At 37.7% G+C, this 17,742-nt stretch overlaps 1 protein-coding gene across 1 annotated transcript; it reads right to left on the bottom strand.

The window, feature by feature from the left end:
- Positions 1-1,758: 1,758 nt before the first annotated feature.
- Positions 1,759-17,153, bottom strand: LOC122139417 (E3 ubiquitin-protein ligase TRIM39-like). The gene is made up of 5 exons (XM_042736856.1): positions 16,942-17,153; positions 11,986-12,123; positions 11,085-11,258; positions 3,267-3,313; positions 1,759-2,668 (listed from the first exon to the last, which is right to left on the bottom strand). The coding sequence occupies exons 1-5, from the start codon at positions 17,151-17,153 to the stop codon at positions 2,115-2,117; spliced, it is 1,125 nt and encodes a 374-aa protein (XP_042592790.1). The 3' UTR covers positions 1,759-2,114.
- Between the last annotated feature and the right edge of the window lie 589 nt (positions 17,154-17,742).

Below are 17,742 nucleotides of genomic sequence, written 5' to 3'. Positions count from 1 at the left end.
AACTTTATTCCATTGTATGTGGGAATGTACTGAAGTTAATTGTTTTTGGGTTAAAATATTGAATATTGTAAGTCAAATTATTGGTAAAGTAATTCCTCTTGATCCAGGTTGTGTATATTACATATTTGTCCTCTGAACTTTAAAATGATCAAACATGAAAGATTTTTTGTTTGCTGGAAGCTAAACGTGTAATTGCATGTTCGTGGAAAAAAGAAGAAAATCCTGGCGTGTCTCAATGGATAAAGGGGATGACCTCATGCCTTGCCTTAGAAAAGTTCACCTATTTTTTGAAAAACAAACTTCATGTATTTTGGTCCATCTGGAAAGTGTTCTATGACTTCTTGGAGAGTCTAGATGGTGACTCTTTTGTGGGACTTATGGACATTTAAAGTATATAGACAAGTATGTTATTGCTTTATTTTTTTAAAGCGTATTGAGTTAATGTTGAGTTCATTTATGCATGATTATGTATATATATATATATATATATATATATATATATATATATATATATATATATATATATATTTTTTTTTTTTTTTTTTTTTTTATTCAGTCATAATGAAAAATTGAAGTGTTGTCTTAACCTGTATGACAATCTTTGAAAATAAAATGATTGTTCAAAAACAAAAAAAACAGTCCCTTCATCTAAAAGCCCGTGATGGAGATTTACCGGTACTATTAATCACAGAACCGGCTTTACTGATGAGATGCAGATGACAATTATATGCGATTTATCATGCAGCCCTTGTTTGTTGATCACAAAGTACAAAGTAGATGAGGAAAACTAAGATGAGGAGTGTATTCAAAGCGCCGCTATTACTGTCTAGAGTGCGTGGAATGGTGCGCTGTGATTGGTTGTTACTGTTTACAGTGTGTGGAATGGTGCGCTGTGATTGGTTGTTACTGTTTACAGTGCATGGAATGGTGCACTGTGATTGGTTGAGCGGATATATCGCATTCTGAAAAAAAGGGAGACTGGCACTTGTCGCAGTTTGGAAAAAAAGGGAGAAAACATGACCTAATAACTCTGCGAATATCGCATTTTGCATAAAATTAAAAATAGATTTTTCAGTACCGACCAGAAACAATCCTGATTTTGGCGGAAACTAATTTAAAAAAAAATGCCGTTTATTACATTTTAGAACCAAACTCTTCATATATTTCTTTGTCTTATAAAACTTGTTCTAATTTACATTATAATAATAGTGAAAATAATTATTTTAATTTATTATTAAATACTGACTTTTTATACATCATAACAATATGATTATTGCAATGATAAGAGTTTTTTTATTGATTTGTTTAACTGGTATAAAATAAAATGAATATTTATTATTATTATTGTTATGAATTAGTTATAAAAGAGCCCAGTATTGATACAAATGAAGTGAAGTGAAGTGACATACAACCAGGTATGGTGACCCATACTCAGAATTGGTGCTCTGCATTTAACCCATCCAAAGTTCTCAAACACACACACACACACATCAATGCCTTTCAAATACACACACACACACACCGTGAACACACACCTGGAGCAGTGGGTATCATTTATGCTGCGGCGCCCGGGGAGCAGTTGGGGGTTCAGTGCCTTGCTCAAGGACACCTCAGTCGTGGTATTACCGACCCGAGACTCAAACCCACAACCTTAGGGTTAGGAGTCATGTCAAACTACTAAAAATACTTGTTTGTAGACATTTTAACACATTTTTACATGTTTTAGTATATAAAAAGAATAAGTAAAAAAAATAGCAAATAAAAAATAAGATTTTTTGTCCATAAATGTACTGTGACTATAACATGTTCATTTTAAACCTCATAAAAACTATTTTAAAATGTATTCTGACAGCTTCTTTCACTGTTTGAAAGATCCCATAATAATTCAATGCAGCTTTACAATATATTTTATTAAATGCTGTGATTAATGTCATATTTTATAATGTTAGAAGCTCATTTCAGTCTGTGAGGAATTGATTATATTTATTATACAAACATCGATTAAAATCTGATCTCAAGCTGATTTGTCATTATTTTTGTTTGTACAGTAATAATAAAACAGAGAAATGAATGACATGTTCTTCATGAATATCTCGTCAGTCTCTTCTGATTCATCAACACAGTTTCACTGATGATCCAGAATAAACTCCAAACCCAGGATAGAGCGTCTGAGTGAATGTGGTCTGGACTGTGTGGATGAGGCTCATTGTGTTTCTGGAGATGCTGTAGAAGGACAGAGTTCCTGCACTGTGATCCACAAACACTCCTATTCTCCTGACATCATCATACACTCTTATTATCCTGCTGATAGGCTTCACAGTAAGAACAATCTCTATGTTATTGTGTCTGAATGAGTATCTGGAGTGAGTGCAGTTCAAACTCCAGGACTGATCATTATATCCAAACCCACACTCTTTACCCCCTCCCTTCCTGCTGATGCTCTTATATGACACTGATATATACACACCTTCATCTCCACTCCACTCAGTCTCCCAGTAACAGCGTCCACACACACTCTCTATACACAACACCTGATGATAATAATCAAATCTCTCTGGATGATCAGGATACGGCTGATTTTCATCCACACGTGTCACCTTTCTGTTCTCCTCAGACAGACTGAGTTCAGTGTGTGCTGTGTTTGGATCCAGTGTGAGAAAACAGACCCCTGAACACAAGAACAGAAACATTTAGAACACAACAAAAATCACTACAGCTGTGTGTGTGTTTTATATATGAGTGTGTGTGTGTGTGTGCATGCGTGCATTTTTGTGACATATCAGGACACAAATTTGTATAATGACAGGGGTATGACAGGTATTACAAGGAGGTGACTTTTCAGGACATTACATGTCCCCACTTTTCAAAACGCATATAAATCACACAGAATGGAGTGTACTGAAAATCTGAAATAGCACAAAGTTTCCTGTGAGGGCTAGGGTTGGTGTAGGGCCATTACGCTTATGGGATCTCCCCACTTTTCACAAAAACAAATGTGTGTGTGTTTTATATATGAGTGTGTGTGTGTGTGTGTGTGTGTGTGTGTGTGTATGTTATATATGTGTGTGTGTGTGTGTGTGTGTGTGTGTGTGTGAAAGTTTGTGTGGGTGTTTTATATATAAACTTCTGTGTGTGTTTTTTAGTGTGTGTGTGTGTGTGTGTAAGTTTGTGTGTGTTTTTATATGAGTGTGTGTGTGTGTGTGTGTGTGTGTGTTTTTATATGAGTGTGTGTGTGTGTGTGCGCACGAGTGTGAGTATAGACATACATTTCTTTAGTCCTGCTGTAATCCTGGATTCTCCTCCATGATCAACACTAGAAAACACACACAAAGTCACATTCAGTCATTGAATAAACTGTTGCTATGCATTTGCTCAGGTACTTGGGGTGGTGGCTGGGCTGTTGCTATGTGGTTACCAAGTTATAAAATACTTTTGCTATTCACTTGCCTGTTGCTATGTGTTTACCAAGGTAAAAACAGTGAAGTGCAGACTAGAAGTTCCCACGGTATACAAAGTGGTTGCTAGGGTGTTGCTGTGCAGTTGCTAGAGTACATAGGGTGCTTGCTAGTAAGGCTGTGTATCACCAGTAAAGTCACGTTACAGGACTGCACTGAATTTCACCTCAGCAGAATTCAGTTAAACAGCTGTTTATGAAACACTGCATACTGTAGGACCAATGCTGACTGTACGCAGAGCAGGCACTCATCCTCTGCATTATGAAGGGCCTCCAGAACTTTATAATATCGGTAATGGCACAGGTTTCATGTTAACACTGGGCACTTCCCCACCAGGTACAATATTCTCATTGTTTGCATCTTGTTTTTTAAGTCCATAAATAATAATGTACTCATTCCAATAAATATTGTAGTGTACTCATCCTAATATATTAATAAAATCATCTTTACATTGCTGGTAGGCTATCATTGCACAAATGACAAATAAACAAGCTCTCTAAGTTTAAAAATAGAACTAAAAATGACTGAAGCATTCTAAACTAATACAGTCTTCAAAGCAGCTCACACACATTCAGTCACTCACAGATCACACACACGTTCAGCAGCACAGACACTTAAGCGCTGCCCCACAATTTTATCAATAAAACAGCTGAACTGCTTAAGACAGAGGTGGGGAACGTCCAGACTCCGGGCTGTATGCGGCCCGCAGGACAGTTTGGTCCGGACCACGAGTCAATCCGGGAAAAATCAGAAATAGAAAAAAAAATCTCTAAACAGCACACTTTTCTGTGATAGAAAATAACATACAATAGTCAACATAATAGAATATATATATATATATATATATATATATATATAGATATATATAATATATATATATATATATATATAATATAAAATAACATAATAGAGTCAGGTGTGCCTTTCCGGTTCACAGACAGTGTGAACGCAACGTGTACGTTATGGTTGTCTCTGCTGACACGCATCATGGTAACTGTCAAGAAAAGAAAAGTAGATGCAGAATGTCGAATATTTCCAGAAAAATGGATAAACAGTTATTTTTTTGTTGAAGTGAAAGGCAAGCCAGTCTGCCTAGTTTGTGGGGATGCGCTTGCAGTGATGTCATTACAGCTCAAAACATGCCAAACTGGATAATTTGCAATTAACAAATGCGATTAAATAAAGTTAACAGTCTTCGGTGGACAAAGACAATGTTATTCAAGCAAGTTTTGTGGTGAGCGAGTTAATCGCGAAGAAGCTGAAGCTGCATTCAGAAGGAGAGTACATAAAAAGAGTGTCTTGTTCCGCTGCAGAGCTGCTAGCACCAGACAAAGTAAAACTGTTCCAAAGCATCAGTTTATCTCAAAGAACCGTTATAGAAAGATTTACTGATATGGCACAAGATATTGAAACAACACTGAAGGACACTGTGAAAAAATGTGAGTTTTTCTCTCTGGCCTGCGATGAAATGGCAAACATAACAAATACAGCCCAACTAGCCATTTTTGTGCATGGGATTACTGTGAGTTTGATATGAGCGAGGAGTTGCTGGCTTTGCAAGCCATGCCTGGCACAACCAAAGGTGAGGATTTGTTTGACCAAGTCGTTTTGGCGAAGAAACAAATTTGAACTACCATTTGAAAAGTTAAGTGACCTTGCCACAGATGGCGCTCCAGCCATGCTTGGCCCGCAAAAGGGATTAACTGTGTTGGTCAAAAAAGAAATCGTCCCAGTCTTGATCCAAGTGATTTAATTGTATGCCACTGTATCATACATCAAGAGAGTCTGTATGCACAATCCCTGAAGCTCCACAGTGTAGTGAAAACTGTTGCTACCACCATAAATTTCATCAAAAGCAGAGTGCTAAACCAGGAGCTTGGCCACAAGGGTGGCAGCTGCCACTCTAAAAATGAGCTTTGCCACCCCAAAGTAGAGTATGTGAGTGGAGCAAGGAGTGGAGAGCAATTGTAGAGCAGCATGATTTTGACTGAAGCGAGTTTTTTTTTGAAGGTCGGGGTGTCTTGTTTTTGCTTGCTCCAAGAGCATGCCACTGCTGCTACATCTCAAGCACAATTAATGCCAACAACAGTCCACAATATAACTGCATTTTAGCAAGAACTCACGTGATAAAACCATAAGCTAGCTTGACACTGATGGATTACTTAATTAAATCCATACAGATTCACTTTTAGTAGAGAGTTGCGCAGACATTAACTAATTTACATGCAGTCGCACTGTCACAAATACTGATTTATCTGAAGCTGTCTAATTACTGATAAAATAACTGATGAAAATGCACTGTTATTTTCACCCTTTCAAAATAAATTTGAGCTTCAAATTTATATATATATATGTCACGAATCAGGCTTCTATGGCTCTCTCCGATCACCACTGGAGGGCACCCTCTCCCAAGTACTATCTTCCCCCGGACTTCATTTTCCCATCTACCCCGTGCCTGGGTCTGATTGCTGGCACAGGTGTTTGCTATCAATACCCCTATTTATGTAGCAGCTGGACTCTTAGCCTTAACCTTAGTCTTGTTTTGCCATGGCTAACATTTCTGAGTGTTTATTCCCTGTCTGTTGGAGCTCTCGTGTATTACCTTGGACTGTTCATTCTGTTGTGACTCTGCCGCCTGCCCTTGTTGTTGGATTATACTCTCTGTGCCCTGCTTGCCGCCTGCCCTGACCCTTGTTCTGTTACTGTTTGCTCTTCTGAATTGTCTCTGTTGTTCCTGACACCGTTGATTGATTACTGCCTGTTTGACTCTGCTATTATATTATTAAAGCTGCAAATGGATCCCCTATAATATATGTGGTTATAACTGCATCTGTCTTGGTTGTTGACTTGTGAAGATTTATTTTTAATGCAGATCTCATACTGTAACCTAAAAGAAATGTGCTCTATTACTATTCATATTCAAGTGTTTGCACAGAAAATTATTAATGCACATGCAGGGAGGCGCCCTCTTGATCACTTGATCTTTTTCCTGATAATTAAATAACTTAAAATTGGGGTGCCTCACATACATGAGAAATATATCAACAGAAAGCTTGAAATGTCTACTTTTAAATGAACCAATTCAAAACGGAAGCAAATACTCCCTGATTATGTAATCTGTGAAGGTTCAATTTCTCTATAAAGGCACATCCATGTGGAGAGAGTCAGCACTGTGAATGTCATCTTGCAGCTGACAAGAAAACATTCCTTTATTAATAAATAATTAAAATGTCTCCTTTTTCACAATTATTACGCTACTTCTGCCTGTGCTTTTTGGCAAACTTAATGTGTGTTCTTCAGCACGGAATATATTAAGGCTCATTATGGATTAGTCTGTGTTAAATGAATATAAACGTGCAATTAGTTGAATAATGACCTAAAATGAATGATTACTAGTAACTAAAAAAAAATCTCATGTGGGGGGCAGACCTATGAAATTCCCTCTAGACATCTTTGTTAAAGGTTTTAAAGCATTATATGCATTTGCATAAATTCTGCTTTCAGAAAGGTCTGTAACAGAGAGATGACACATTCTTAACATTAATTTTTCCTCTGAAACACAAAAACTAAAACTGAAATAAAATTGATAGGCCTTTATTATGTTTTGTGAATGGTCGACCATTCTCCATTCTGCAGATATTGTTGCTTCTGGTTTGTGCATTGTAAATCACAGAAAGTCTACAAAATATGTTGTCTACCAAAAACTTGGGTCTTTTTTATCAAGTCATAATGCATGTGTATTTTCCAAATCCAAATAGCCTATAAAACACATTCATACGCAGATACTTTTCTGATGTCTGGACTCTGTTTGGGGTTTAGAAAAACATAAAGAGATGGTTCAATATATTGGAAATGAACACATTCTGTGAGAATTTATATTTCAGGTTTTGACTGAATGTCACGTCAATAAACAATTAATTTAATGCAAAACTGAAAAATGATTAGGCCTACATGATGTCTCGGGGGAGTTTCTTATCACTGCAATATACTTTCACATTGTTATTGCCAAAACGACTGCATCGTTGCCACGTACAATTAGTTTAGTGCAAAACTGAAAATAGTCAAAGCAGCATACATTAAGAATAAAAGTTTTTATCTCTTTGGCAGACAGGAGTCTCTTTCGGACAGTTTCTTTGTTTCTCTTTCAGAGGCGCTTCATGTCTCCTGAGAAAAAACAAAACCATATTATATTGTATTAAAAACTCTGTATGCTGTTGCAAAAATTGCAAAAAGCAAACCAAATGAGGCATTTGTCCTAAAACAGACACTTTACCTAAACCTGCTCTTCAAGTTTGAAATGCTCATCAGATATTCTCAATATGAAAGAGCAAGAGATTCACACCTTTATTTCAACCCCCACAAGGTATACAAAACTACCCCCAAACCCCTCCAGCAGGACTAAATTCGGTTGTACTACTGGTTATGGTGTAAAATGGACATATTCTATCTAAAAGAAAAAAAATGGTAAACTAGCGAACTGCAGAATACACACATCTGTATTAATCATTTTATATATTATTTTATTATAAAAAAAACACAATCCGGGATTTCTGAAATCACTGACTACCTTCCACCACTAGTCTATGGATTAACTTGATAAACCACACTTTCCTTTTTCATTGCGTGACAGTTATATATATAGCACCAAAGGTTAATAGCACCAATAAATATATAACCAAACATAAAAAGATCTTATAATGGAACAAAAACACATTTTTGCTGTAATAATTAATTACTAATAATTAAATATATAGCACCATTTATTTTTTAATCTCACATAAAAATTATTAATGGAACAAAAACACATTTTTGCTGTAATAATTAATTATTAATAATTATATATGAACCAAAGCGTGACAATATTAACGTCTTACTGTCATTATTAGCCCTTCATGGATTCAGTCTTATATGTATTATAATTAGCTTACTTTGAATATAAACCATCAGTTTCTGACACGGGAAAGCTAAACTGCACCTGCTTATAGAGCTTTGCATTTCAACCCCTGCTCGACATGTTCACACAGACAGAGATGGCAGAAAGCGCATCCAGTTTATTTTCTCTATTTTACAGAAGCACGTTTGTTGATATTCATGTAAGTTTACACAAAAATAATGGTACACCATTTACAGTTCCATATGAAATATTAGACTTATCTGTATGAGCAAAATTGACGGCAATCTATCATATTGTTTCCACTGTTATGAAGAACAGGATGAAGTATGGCGACCCCGTGCATTAACTAACACTCTCTGCACAAATGCTTAGATATATGTCCAGTGCACTTTTAAATGTTTAAACTAACATTGTAATATGCTTTAAGTGTTCTATATCTACAGATATTTTTTTAAGCAAGTCGTGAAGATTTAAGAAGGCTAAATTGATCAAACGTGATCAACTCAGCTGTCTGCCGCTATCCGCTTGGTCATCACTTAAAATGTTCCAAACATTTTTCTAAATTATTTAATATAGAAACAATAAGAAATAGAACTTTACAATTAAAAACAAAACTGAACTATTTTAATGGCAAGAGAGAAAAAAGACACGGGCTCCAGTCGTACTCGGGCAGAGGATACTGGTAAGCTGTCGGCCAACGGCTGCTGTCGGCCAAGGGTTGCTTTAGGGCTTAGGATTGAGGCCCGTGCAGGGCTCTACCTGATTTCTGTGTTTGGTTTTGGTGTTAAGTTATTATTTAAACATGTTTAAATTAATACAAAGAAACAAAAAAAAGTGATACATTTCTTAATTCATGGACATAATTTTCGGCATGTCTTGGGCTCTGTATATGGGAATAAAATGTGTTAAAAAAAGGCCAGATAACGGATAAATATGCGTGACCTGCTGTAATAAATAAGTGAATTATTAAATGCAAGTTTCAAGCCTTTCATAATTTGTGACATTAATGTAACTATTATGCCAAAATATGTGTTAGAACTAGGCCTAGCCTATAACACGCAACAATAAGCCACCTTTTCAGTCGTTTTTCATTTTTATGGCATAATGCACACATCCTTAAATGTAATCTAAACATTCTAAGTTAATATCCTACTTTGTACGACCAACGGCCAAGGTCAGGATTTTTCGTTCAAAAACTTTCATTAGCTTATAGATCGTAATGAAAACCCCTTAATAGAACATAAGGAAATTGTGTAGTTTTAATGGTTTTTAATGGACTTTTAAAGGACTTTTTAATAACCATTACATGCAGTAAGAGCCTTTGTATACTTTTTTTATTCATTAGGCTGCAGCCTATAAGACTATCTCACATTTTGAAATTAACTTTCTAAAAATAAATTTTTTATTAATTTTCTAATGATTTTTAAGGATGTTATAATGTTATATTATAAAGTTGTTTTTGTTTTATTTCGTTACTTGATCTCCATTTAAAAAACGAAATATAATTTGTCAGTTTGCAAACTGTCCCTTTGCGCCACCTGGGGATAGTTTGTAAATGACTTTATCATGCGACTGACTTGCAGTTACCGCCGTGACCGTGCGGCGGCAAGTATATGTGTGTTTAAGTGTATTTCTATATATACACACACACATATATTAGAGGTGGGAATCTTAAGGCACTTAACGATTCGATCCGATTCCGATTCTGGGAGGAACGATCCGATTCCCAAAACGATTCTTAATTAATTATTACCTGTGTGACTTTCGCTCATAGCACGCGTTTGCAGAACACAAGCTGCAAGCTTCCACTCATCTGTAATGTAGTGTGCCGTAATAGTGACATACGATTCTGTTGTAATTGATGTCCATGCATCGCATGTTATTGCCACTCTGTCCGTATTACTTAGGGATTCTAAGATGTGATCTTTACACTCACTGTAGAGTGCGGGGACAGCCGTCTCACTAAAATAACGACGCGAGGGCAAAGTGTATCGTGGCTCAAGTACCTGTAACATCGTGCGAATCCTTGGTTTTCCACAACGGAGTACGGGCGCAGATCTTTGGCAATAAAACCCGCCACTGATCGGGTAATTCGTTTTGCCTTTTCAGAATTCGGTGGAAGCTTTGCTACTTGATCCAGGGTCCTTTGAATGTACCGGGAGTGTTTGTGATTGGAAGAGAATGCTGTTTCTCCAGCTCTGAGTGGAACCGCGTAATATGTTTCTTCATGTTAGTCGTGTTGCCCGAAATATTTGAATTTGGCGCTACAGACTTTGCACACAGTATGGCTTTTATCAACGACACCTTCGGTGTCTTCAGAAAAATCCAAAATGTTGCCACACATCCGATTTTAAATGAGATGGTGCAGGTCGTAGTTTGTCCATTTTATTTTAAACGAAGCTAATTCACCAGCATATGACGGGTCGTCCATCAACGTCTTTTTTGTTTGGTCACGTGAGTCTTGACAGCGCTCGCATTTGAATTGAACACAGAATCGATTCAGAATTTTTGAGAATCGATTCTGGATCGTTAGATAACGAATCGCGATGCATCGATGCATCGAGCTTTTCTCTTAATCTACTTTTGTACAGTATATGTGTGTTTAAGTGTATATATATATATATATATATATATATATATATATATATATATATATATATATAGCACATAGCCACTGAGGAGTTGAAATAGTAAAATCTAAAATCTTGGACATACTGGACAAAACCTGGACATACTTCAGTGTGACCAATGAGCAGTTTGGATCCTCCAATTTTTCAAAAAGCAGCTTGACTCCTGAATCTCCCAGGTGATTGTAGCTCAGATCCAGCTCTTTCAGGTGTGAGGGGTTTGAACTCAGAGCTGCAAATATATAACAACAGCCTTTGTCTGTCACCATACAGCCAGACAATCTGAAAACACAACAAAAGTCCATGTGACAATCAGACATCTCTTTCACATATTTATAATAATTTCAGCCATTAATTATTCCTATATGGTCATGTCTTTAGTTTCAGGGCCATACTTTGTGTTAAAAATAAATGTATCTGAACAAAATCTGAAGTGCCATGCAAAACTTATAAATTATATGATGAAAATGGTAGTCCATGTGGAGTTGTGTCACCAGTGTTACCAGAAAAATCACTTTCTGTTTTATTTATTTGAATTTTCTACTGTCCTTAATCTGATTTTTTGTCAAATCACAAAATTCTATTGTAGCTGAATAAGCAAATATATATAATTACATATAAGCAATATCACTCAAGTAGTGATATGGATATCCTGTGGAGATATGGCTTTGTAACTTCTGGATACTGATTTGATAATTAATATTTGATATCTTCATGCTGCTCTGCTGCACTCCATTAGACACCTAATAGTGGTTTGTTTGGATGACAAAAACATTTAAAAAGTTCCTTTAATAAAGTTTGTCTGCCTCAGCTGTCTAACAGTACATGTCAAGGTCAACTGGTGATTTGGATAGCCAATCAAATAAAAGGGCAGAAGTTTGATGCATGTTGCATTTTCAAATCCAGAAATATATTGAAAACACTGGATCATGAGCTGTTTGCATGTAAATAAATCACAACCTTTACAATTTGATGAACACATTTTGCTTATTTTATTGAAAGCATTTACCTCAGAATCTCCAGCTGACAGTTTGTACTCTTCAGTCCATCAGAAAGCAGCTTCACCCCAGAATCCTGCAGGTCATTGTTACTCAGATCCAGCTCTTTCAGGATGTTTGAGTTTGGGGATTGTAGAGCTGAAGACAAACTTCCACAGGACTGAGCAGTGAGATTATACCCACATAGCCTGTGTAAAGAACAAAAACAACTATACTGAGAACAAAAGTAAATGGCCTTCCTTTGGATTTTAAATGTATGTTTCAGGAATTCAATTATTCATTAAACACCTGTTACAGCAATGCAGTGAAGGAAGAGTGCAGTTTGTTTTTATTTAAATTAACAAAGAAGATTGTCCAAAAGGGTCCAAAGACAAAGAAAAATAAAAACACAACGAAACAGCTTACAAACATGCACCATGACCTGAAAAAACAAAGGAGTTTAAATAAACAAGATAATGCAGCGGTATTTAAAGCGGTAGGAATATAAAAAAAAATTGTGTGCTAATATAAAATGCATCTATCTATCATTACTTTTTTTTACTTAAGTACATAAAAATCAAGTACTTTTGTACTTTCACTGGAGTGAAATTCAAAAATGAGTACTTTTACTTTTACTGGAGTTATCTTATACGTATCTGTACTTTTACTCAAGTACTTGATTTGTGTACTTCGTCCACCACTGGTGACGTAGAGGTGTCTGACTAGGGTCGAGACATGGGCTGATGACATTATCGTTTCACAAAATATACGGATTGGCTCTACACATAAAAATGCAAGGTTGTCGTTTTCAGATTCATCCACTATGGGACCCGGTGTAGTGACATTTTATCCTTCCCCATCAGATTTTCCTACCAGTGTTTACTGCGCATGCGCACTGCATTATTGCATCCTTTTTCTCATGCTAAACAACAATATTTAATGTATCTGCATCAATGTAAGGGTAGGTTTAAGGTTGGGGTAGGTATAGACTTTAATAAAACACAATCTAATAGGTAGAAAAAATATATTTATTGTTGGTTTCCTGTAAACAATATATATAACAATATATATAGTATCCCTTCTAGCTTCAACCACTAATATAACACATAATTAATGTATTTGCATTACTCTAAGGGTAGGTTTAGGGTTATGGTATGTGTAGATGTTAATAAACCATAATTTTATTGACAGCTTTTTTTGTTGTCGAATTGTACTAATGGGAGGTAGGAAAATCTGACAGCGTAGGACAAATCGACAGAACACCGGTTTCAAACGTGTCTCCATGTGGACGGACTCTAAACTACAAACCCGATTCCAAAAATGTTGGGACACTGTACAAGTTGTGAGTAAAAAAGGAATGGAATAATTTACAAATCTCATAAACTTATATTTTATTCACAATAGAATATAGATAACATTTTGAAATGTCATGCCAAATATTGCCTTATTTTGGATTTCATGAGAGCTACATATTCCAAAAAAGTTGGGATAGGTAGCAATAAGTGGCCAGAAAAGTTAAATGTACATATAAGGAACAGCTGGAGGACCAATTTGCAACTTATTAGGTCAATTGGCAACATGACTGGGTATAAAAAGAGCCTCTCAGAGTGGTAGTGTCTCTCAGAAGTCAAGATGGGCAGAGGATCACCAATTCCCCCAGTGCTGCGGCGAAAAATAGTGGAGCAATATCAGAAAGGAGTTTCTCAGAGAAAAATTGCAAAGAGTTTGAAGTTATCATCATCTACAGTGCATAATATCATCCAAAGATTCAGAGAATCTGGAACAATCTCTGTGCGTAAGGGTCAAGGCCGGAAAAAAATACTGGATGCCCGTGATCTTCGGGCCCTTAGACGGCACGACATCACATACAGAAATGCTACTGTAATGGAAATCACAACATGGGCTCAGGAATACTTCCAGAAAACATTGTCGGTGAACACAATCCACCGTGCCATTCGCCGTTGCCGGCTAAAACTCTATAGGTCAAAAAAGAAGCCATATCTAAACATGATCCAGAAGCGCAGGCGTTTTCTCTGGGCCAAGGCTCATTTAAAATGGACTGTGGCAAAGTGGAAAAAACTGTTCTGTGGTCAGACGAATCAAAATTTGAAGTTCTTTTTGGAAAACTGGGACGCCATGTCATCCGGACTAAAGAGGACAAGGACAACCCAAGTTGTCATCAGCGCTCAGTTCAGAAGCCTGCATCTCTGATGGTATGGGGTTGCATGAGTGTGTGTGGCATGGGCAGCTTACACATCTGGAAAGGCACCATCAATGCTGAAAGGTATATCCAAGTTCTAGAACAACAAATGCCCTCATCCAGACATCGTCTCTTTCATGCAAGACCTTGCATGTTCCAACATTACAATCCCAGACCACATACTGCATCAATTACAACATCATGGCTGCATAGAAGAAGGATCAGGGTACTGAAATGGCCAGTCTGCAGTCCAGATCTTTCACCCATAGAAAACATTTGGCGCATCATAAAGAGGAAGATGCAACAAAGAAGACCTAAGACAGTTGAGCAACTAGAAGCCTGTATTAGACAAGAAGGGGACAACATTCCTATTCTTAAACTTGAGCAACTTGTCTCCTCAGTCCCCAGACGTTTGCAGACTGTTATAAAATGAAGAGGGGACGCCACACAGTGGTAAACATGGCCTTGTCCCAACTTTTTTGAGATCTGTTGATGCCATGAAATTTAAAATTAACTTATTTGTCCCTTAAAATGATACATTTTCTGAGTTTAAACATTTGATATCTATGTTTGATCTATGTTGTATTCTGAATAAAATATTGAAATTTGAAACTTCCACATCATTGCATTCTGTTTTTATTCACAATTTGTACAGTGTCCCAACTTTTTTGGAATCAGGTTTGTAGACACACTGTACAAACTAATCAGTAACTATGGAAACAAATGGAAACATACTACGAACCAAAGAGACAAAGGATACAGGAAATAAACACAGGAAACCAGAACTCAGATACAAAATGATGACAAGCACACCAAAATAAGAGTCCCAGAACAGAAACAGAACATCAACCTGACAACACCAAATCTGGACAGTTTTCCCGAAAATTGTATTAACTGATCAGTTTCCTTAACTTATGATAAATTTTACCCATTTTATTTTAAAAAATTGTGAGTACAACAAAGCAAAAGCCCTTATTTTAAATGACTGCTGCATAGAGCACATATTGTCCCAATCTTTAGGTCTTAGTTGTTTAAAACGTTTAATGTGGATCAAAATGATTCTGTGATTCACAGTGATTCATAATTTAGATTCAATCAATGATTCAGATTACCAAATCCAAATTACCAGTATTCTGAATGAAACCACAAATCACATTGTACTCTACAGATACATAAAGAACAAACAGTAAACAGTCATCATGAAGTAAAGAAAACCAAGATGGCGGCATGTGAACAGCGCGAGGCTCAGAGTCTCTCCAGTTTTTGCAAATGACTTCTTATTTTACTAGTTATTTTCAACTCAGTTGTTTGACATAGCTTCGCATTAACCTCTTACAACCGTCACACACTATTGGATATCAAACTTTGCTACACAAACACAGATGTGGATACAACACTAGATCTTCATCTACTACCTCCCGAATTATTCCGGTCCCCGGGCTCAAGTGAATCAGCCAGTCCAACAGGAAGTGCCCGTCGTCGGTGCTGCGAACGTAAACAAAGACGGGGTAAGCGGAGCAGCCTGCGGGCTAAGCTTAAGCTCAATCCATGTCGTCCAGCGATACCAAGCATCTTCCTCGCTATCGTACGATCTCTGGCAAACAAGATCGATGAGCTATGACTTCGGATCACTCAGAGAATGTTTATAGACTGCAACGTTATGGTTTTCACAGAAACTTGGCTCAATAGCACCATTCCAAATAGCGCGATTGAGCTAGAGGGGCGCAATATCTACAGGGTTGACAGAACAGCTGTGGACTCCGGTAAAAGCAAAGGTGGGGGTGTTTGCATCTATGTAAACAGATCCTGGTGCTCCAATGCTGTTATTACTAAATCCCACTGTTCTGCTGATATTGAATACATATTTATCAAGTGCAGACACTTTTTTTCTGCCCCGTGAATTTACAACTGCCAACATTGCTGAAGTGTATGTACCCCCAGATGCTAATGCTAAACTAGCCATGAAAGAACTATCTTCTGCTGTTAGTAAACTGCAAACAACACATCCGGATGGAGTCTTTATTATTGCTGGTGATTTCAATCATGCCAATCTGAGAACAACTCTCCCCAAATTTTATCAAAACGTTTTTTGCCCGACAAGAGGAGACAATACTCTTGATCATGTTTATACAAACATCCCTGATGCTTACAAAGCAACTCCCCTCCCCCATGTTGGACAATCTGATCACTTCTCCCTGTTCCTGCTACCCAAATACACCCCAATCATCAAACGTGTGAAACCCACTGTGAGGGCTGTTAAAGTTTGGCTGGAAGAAGCAGGCTCTTCACTACAGCAGGAGTTCCAGGAGACAGACTGGAATTTGTTTGCTTCTCAGGCCACACTGGACTCCCGCACAGATGTTAATACCTACACCACCTCTGTCCTACATCATATCAACGAATGTGTTGGCAAGGTAACCACCCATAAAGCAATTCAAATGTACCCCAATCAGAAACCCTGGATGAACAAGGAAATATGGCTCCTGCTGAAGGCACGTGACGCTGCTTTCAAATCTGGCGATCGTGATGCCTACAGCTTATCCAGGTCCAATCTGAAGAGGGGAATTCAATCTGCTTACTACAACTACAAACTGCGCAGGATAGATTTAAAAACAACGACCCTTGACGCATGTGGACAGGCATCCATGCCCTCACAGACTAAAAAAACAGCAAACAGCACACCCCCAGCCAGCAATGCCACCTTCCTTGATGATCTACTTTTTGAACTACTTTTATGCTCGCTTTGATTGTGGAAACACAGAACCACCCATCAAAGCTGTGCTCACACCTGACGACCTGCCGCTCACACTTTCCACCAGTGATGTGTGCTCCACCTTGCGTAAGGTGAATGCTCATAAAGCTGCCGGCCCTGGCCGAATGCTTAGGGCTTGTGCAGAACAGCTGGCTTAGGTCTTCACTAACATTTTTAACCTCTCTTTTGCCCAAGCCATTGTTCCCAACTGCTTCAAAACAACCACCATTGTACCTGTACCAAAACATGCTGATGCAATGTCCCTCAATGACTTCCGCCCAGTTGCTCTTACTCCCATTATTGCAAAGTGTTTTGAGAGGCTGGTCCTCTCCCACCTGAAAACATGCTTGCCCCCTACGCTGGACCAATACCAGTTCGCCTACAAATCCAACAGGTCAACTGAGGATGCCATCGCCTCAGCTCTCCACTCTGCCTTGACGCACCTGGACAGAACCAACACATATGTCAGGATGCTATTCATTGATTTCAGCTCTGCCTTCAATACTGTGATCCCATCCAAGCTGATCTCCAAGCTCTGTGATCTTGGCATTAGCCTCTCCCTCTGTAACTGCACCCTGGACTTTCTCACCAACAAACCACAGTCTGTTAGGATCAGTAACCACACCTCCTCTGTCCTCACTTTAAACACTGGGGTACCACAGGGCTGTGTGCTGAGTCCAATCCTCTACTCCCTTTTCACCCACGACTGCATACCTGTGCATGGCTCTAACTCCATAATCAAGTTTACAGATGACACCAGAGTGGTAGGCCTAATCAGCGACATCTTCATTTGAAGAAACAGAAAACATCTCCGTTTTTGACTGTAATCATGGTTCC

The sequence above is a fragment of the Cyprinus carpio genome, chromosome A4, assembly GCF_018340385.1.
Source record: "Cyprinus carpio isolate SPL01 chromosome A4, ASM1834038v1, whole genome shotgun sequence".
Classification (NCBI taxonomy): Eukaryota; Metazoa; Chordata; class Actinopteri; order Cypriniformes; family Cyprinidae; genus Cyprinus; species Cyprinus carpio.
This window is presented reverse-complemented; position numbering and strand designations above follow the sequence as displayed.

Excerpts from the sequence above, each read along its gene's own strand:
- LOC122139417 (XM_042736856.1), bottom strand. The coding sequence starts at position 17,153 with ATGTTTTGGTACAGGTACAATGGTGGTTGTTTTGAAGCAGTTGGGAAC. Across the intron at positions 12,124-16,941 it reads TGTGAGCGGCAGGTCGTCAG|TTTGTCTTCAGCTCTACAAT; the intron begins GTGTGAGCACAG and ends GTCCTGTGGAAG. Across the intron at positions 11,259-11,985 it reads TGTCAGCTGGAGATTCTGAG|ATTGTCTGGCTGTATGGTGA; the intron begins GTAAATGCTTTC and ends TTGTGTTTTCAG.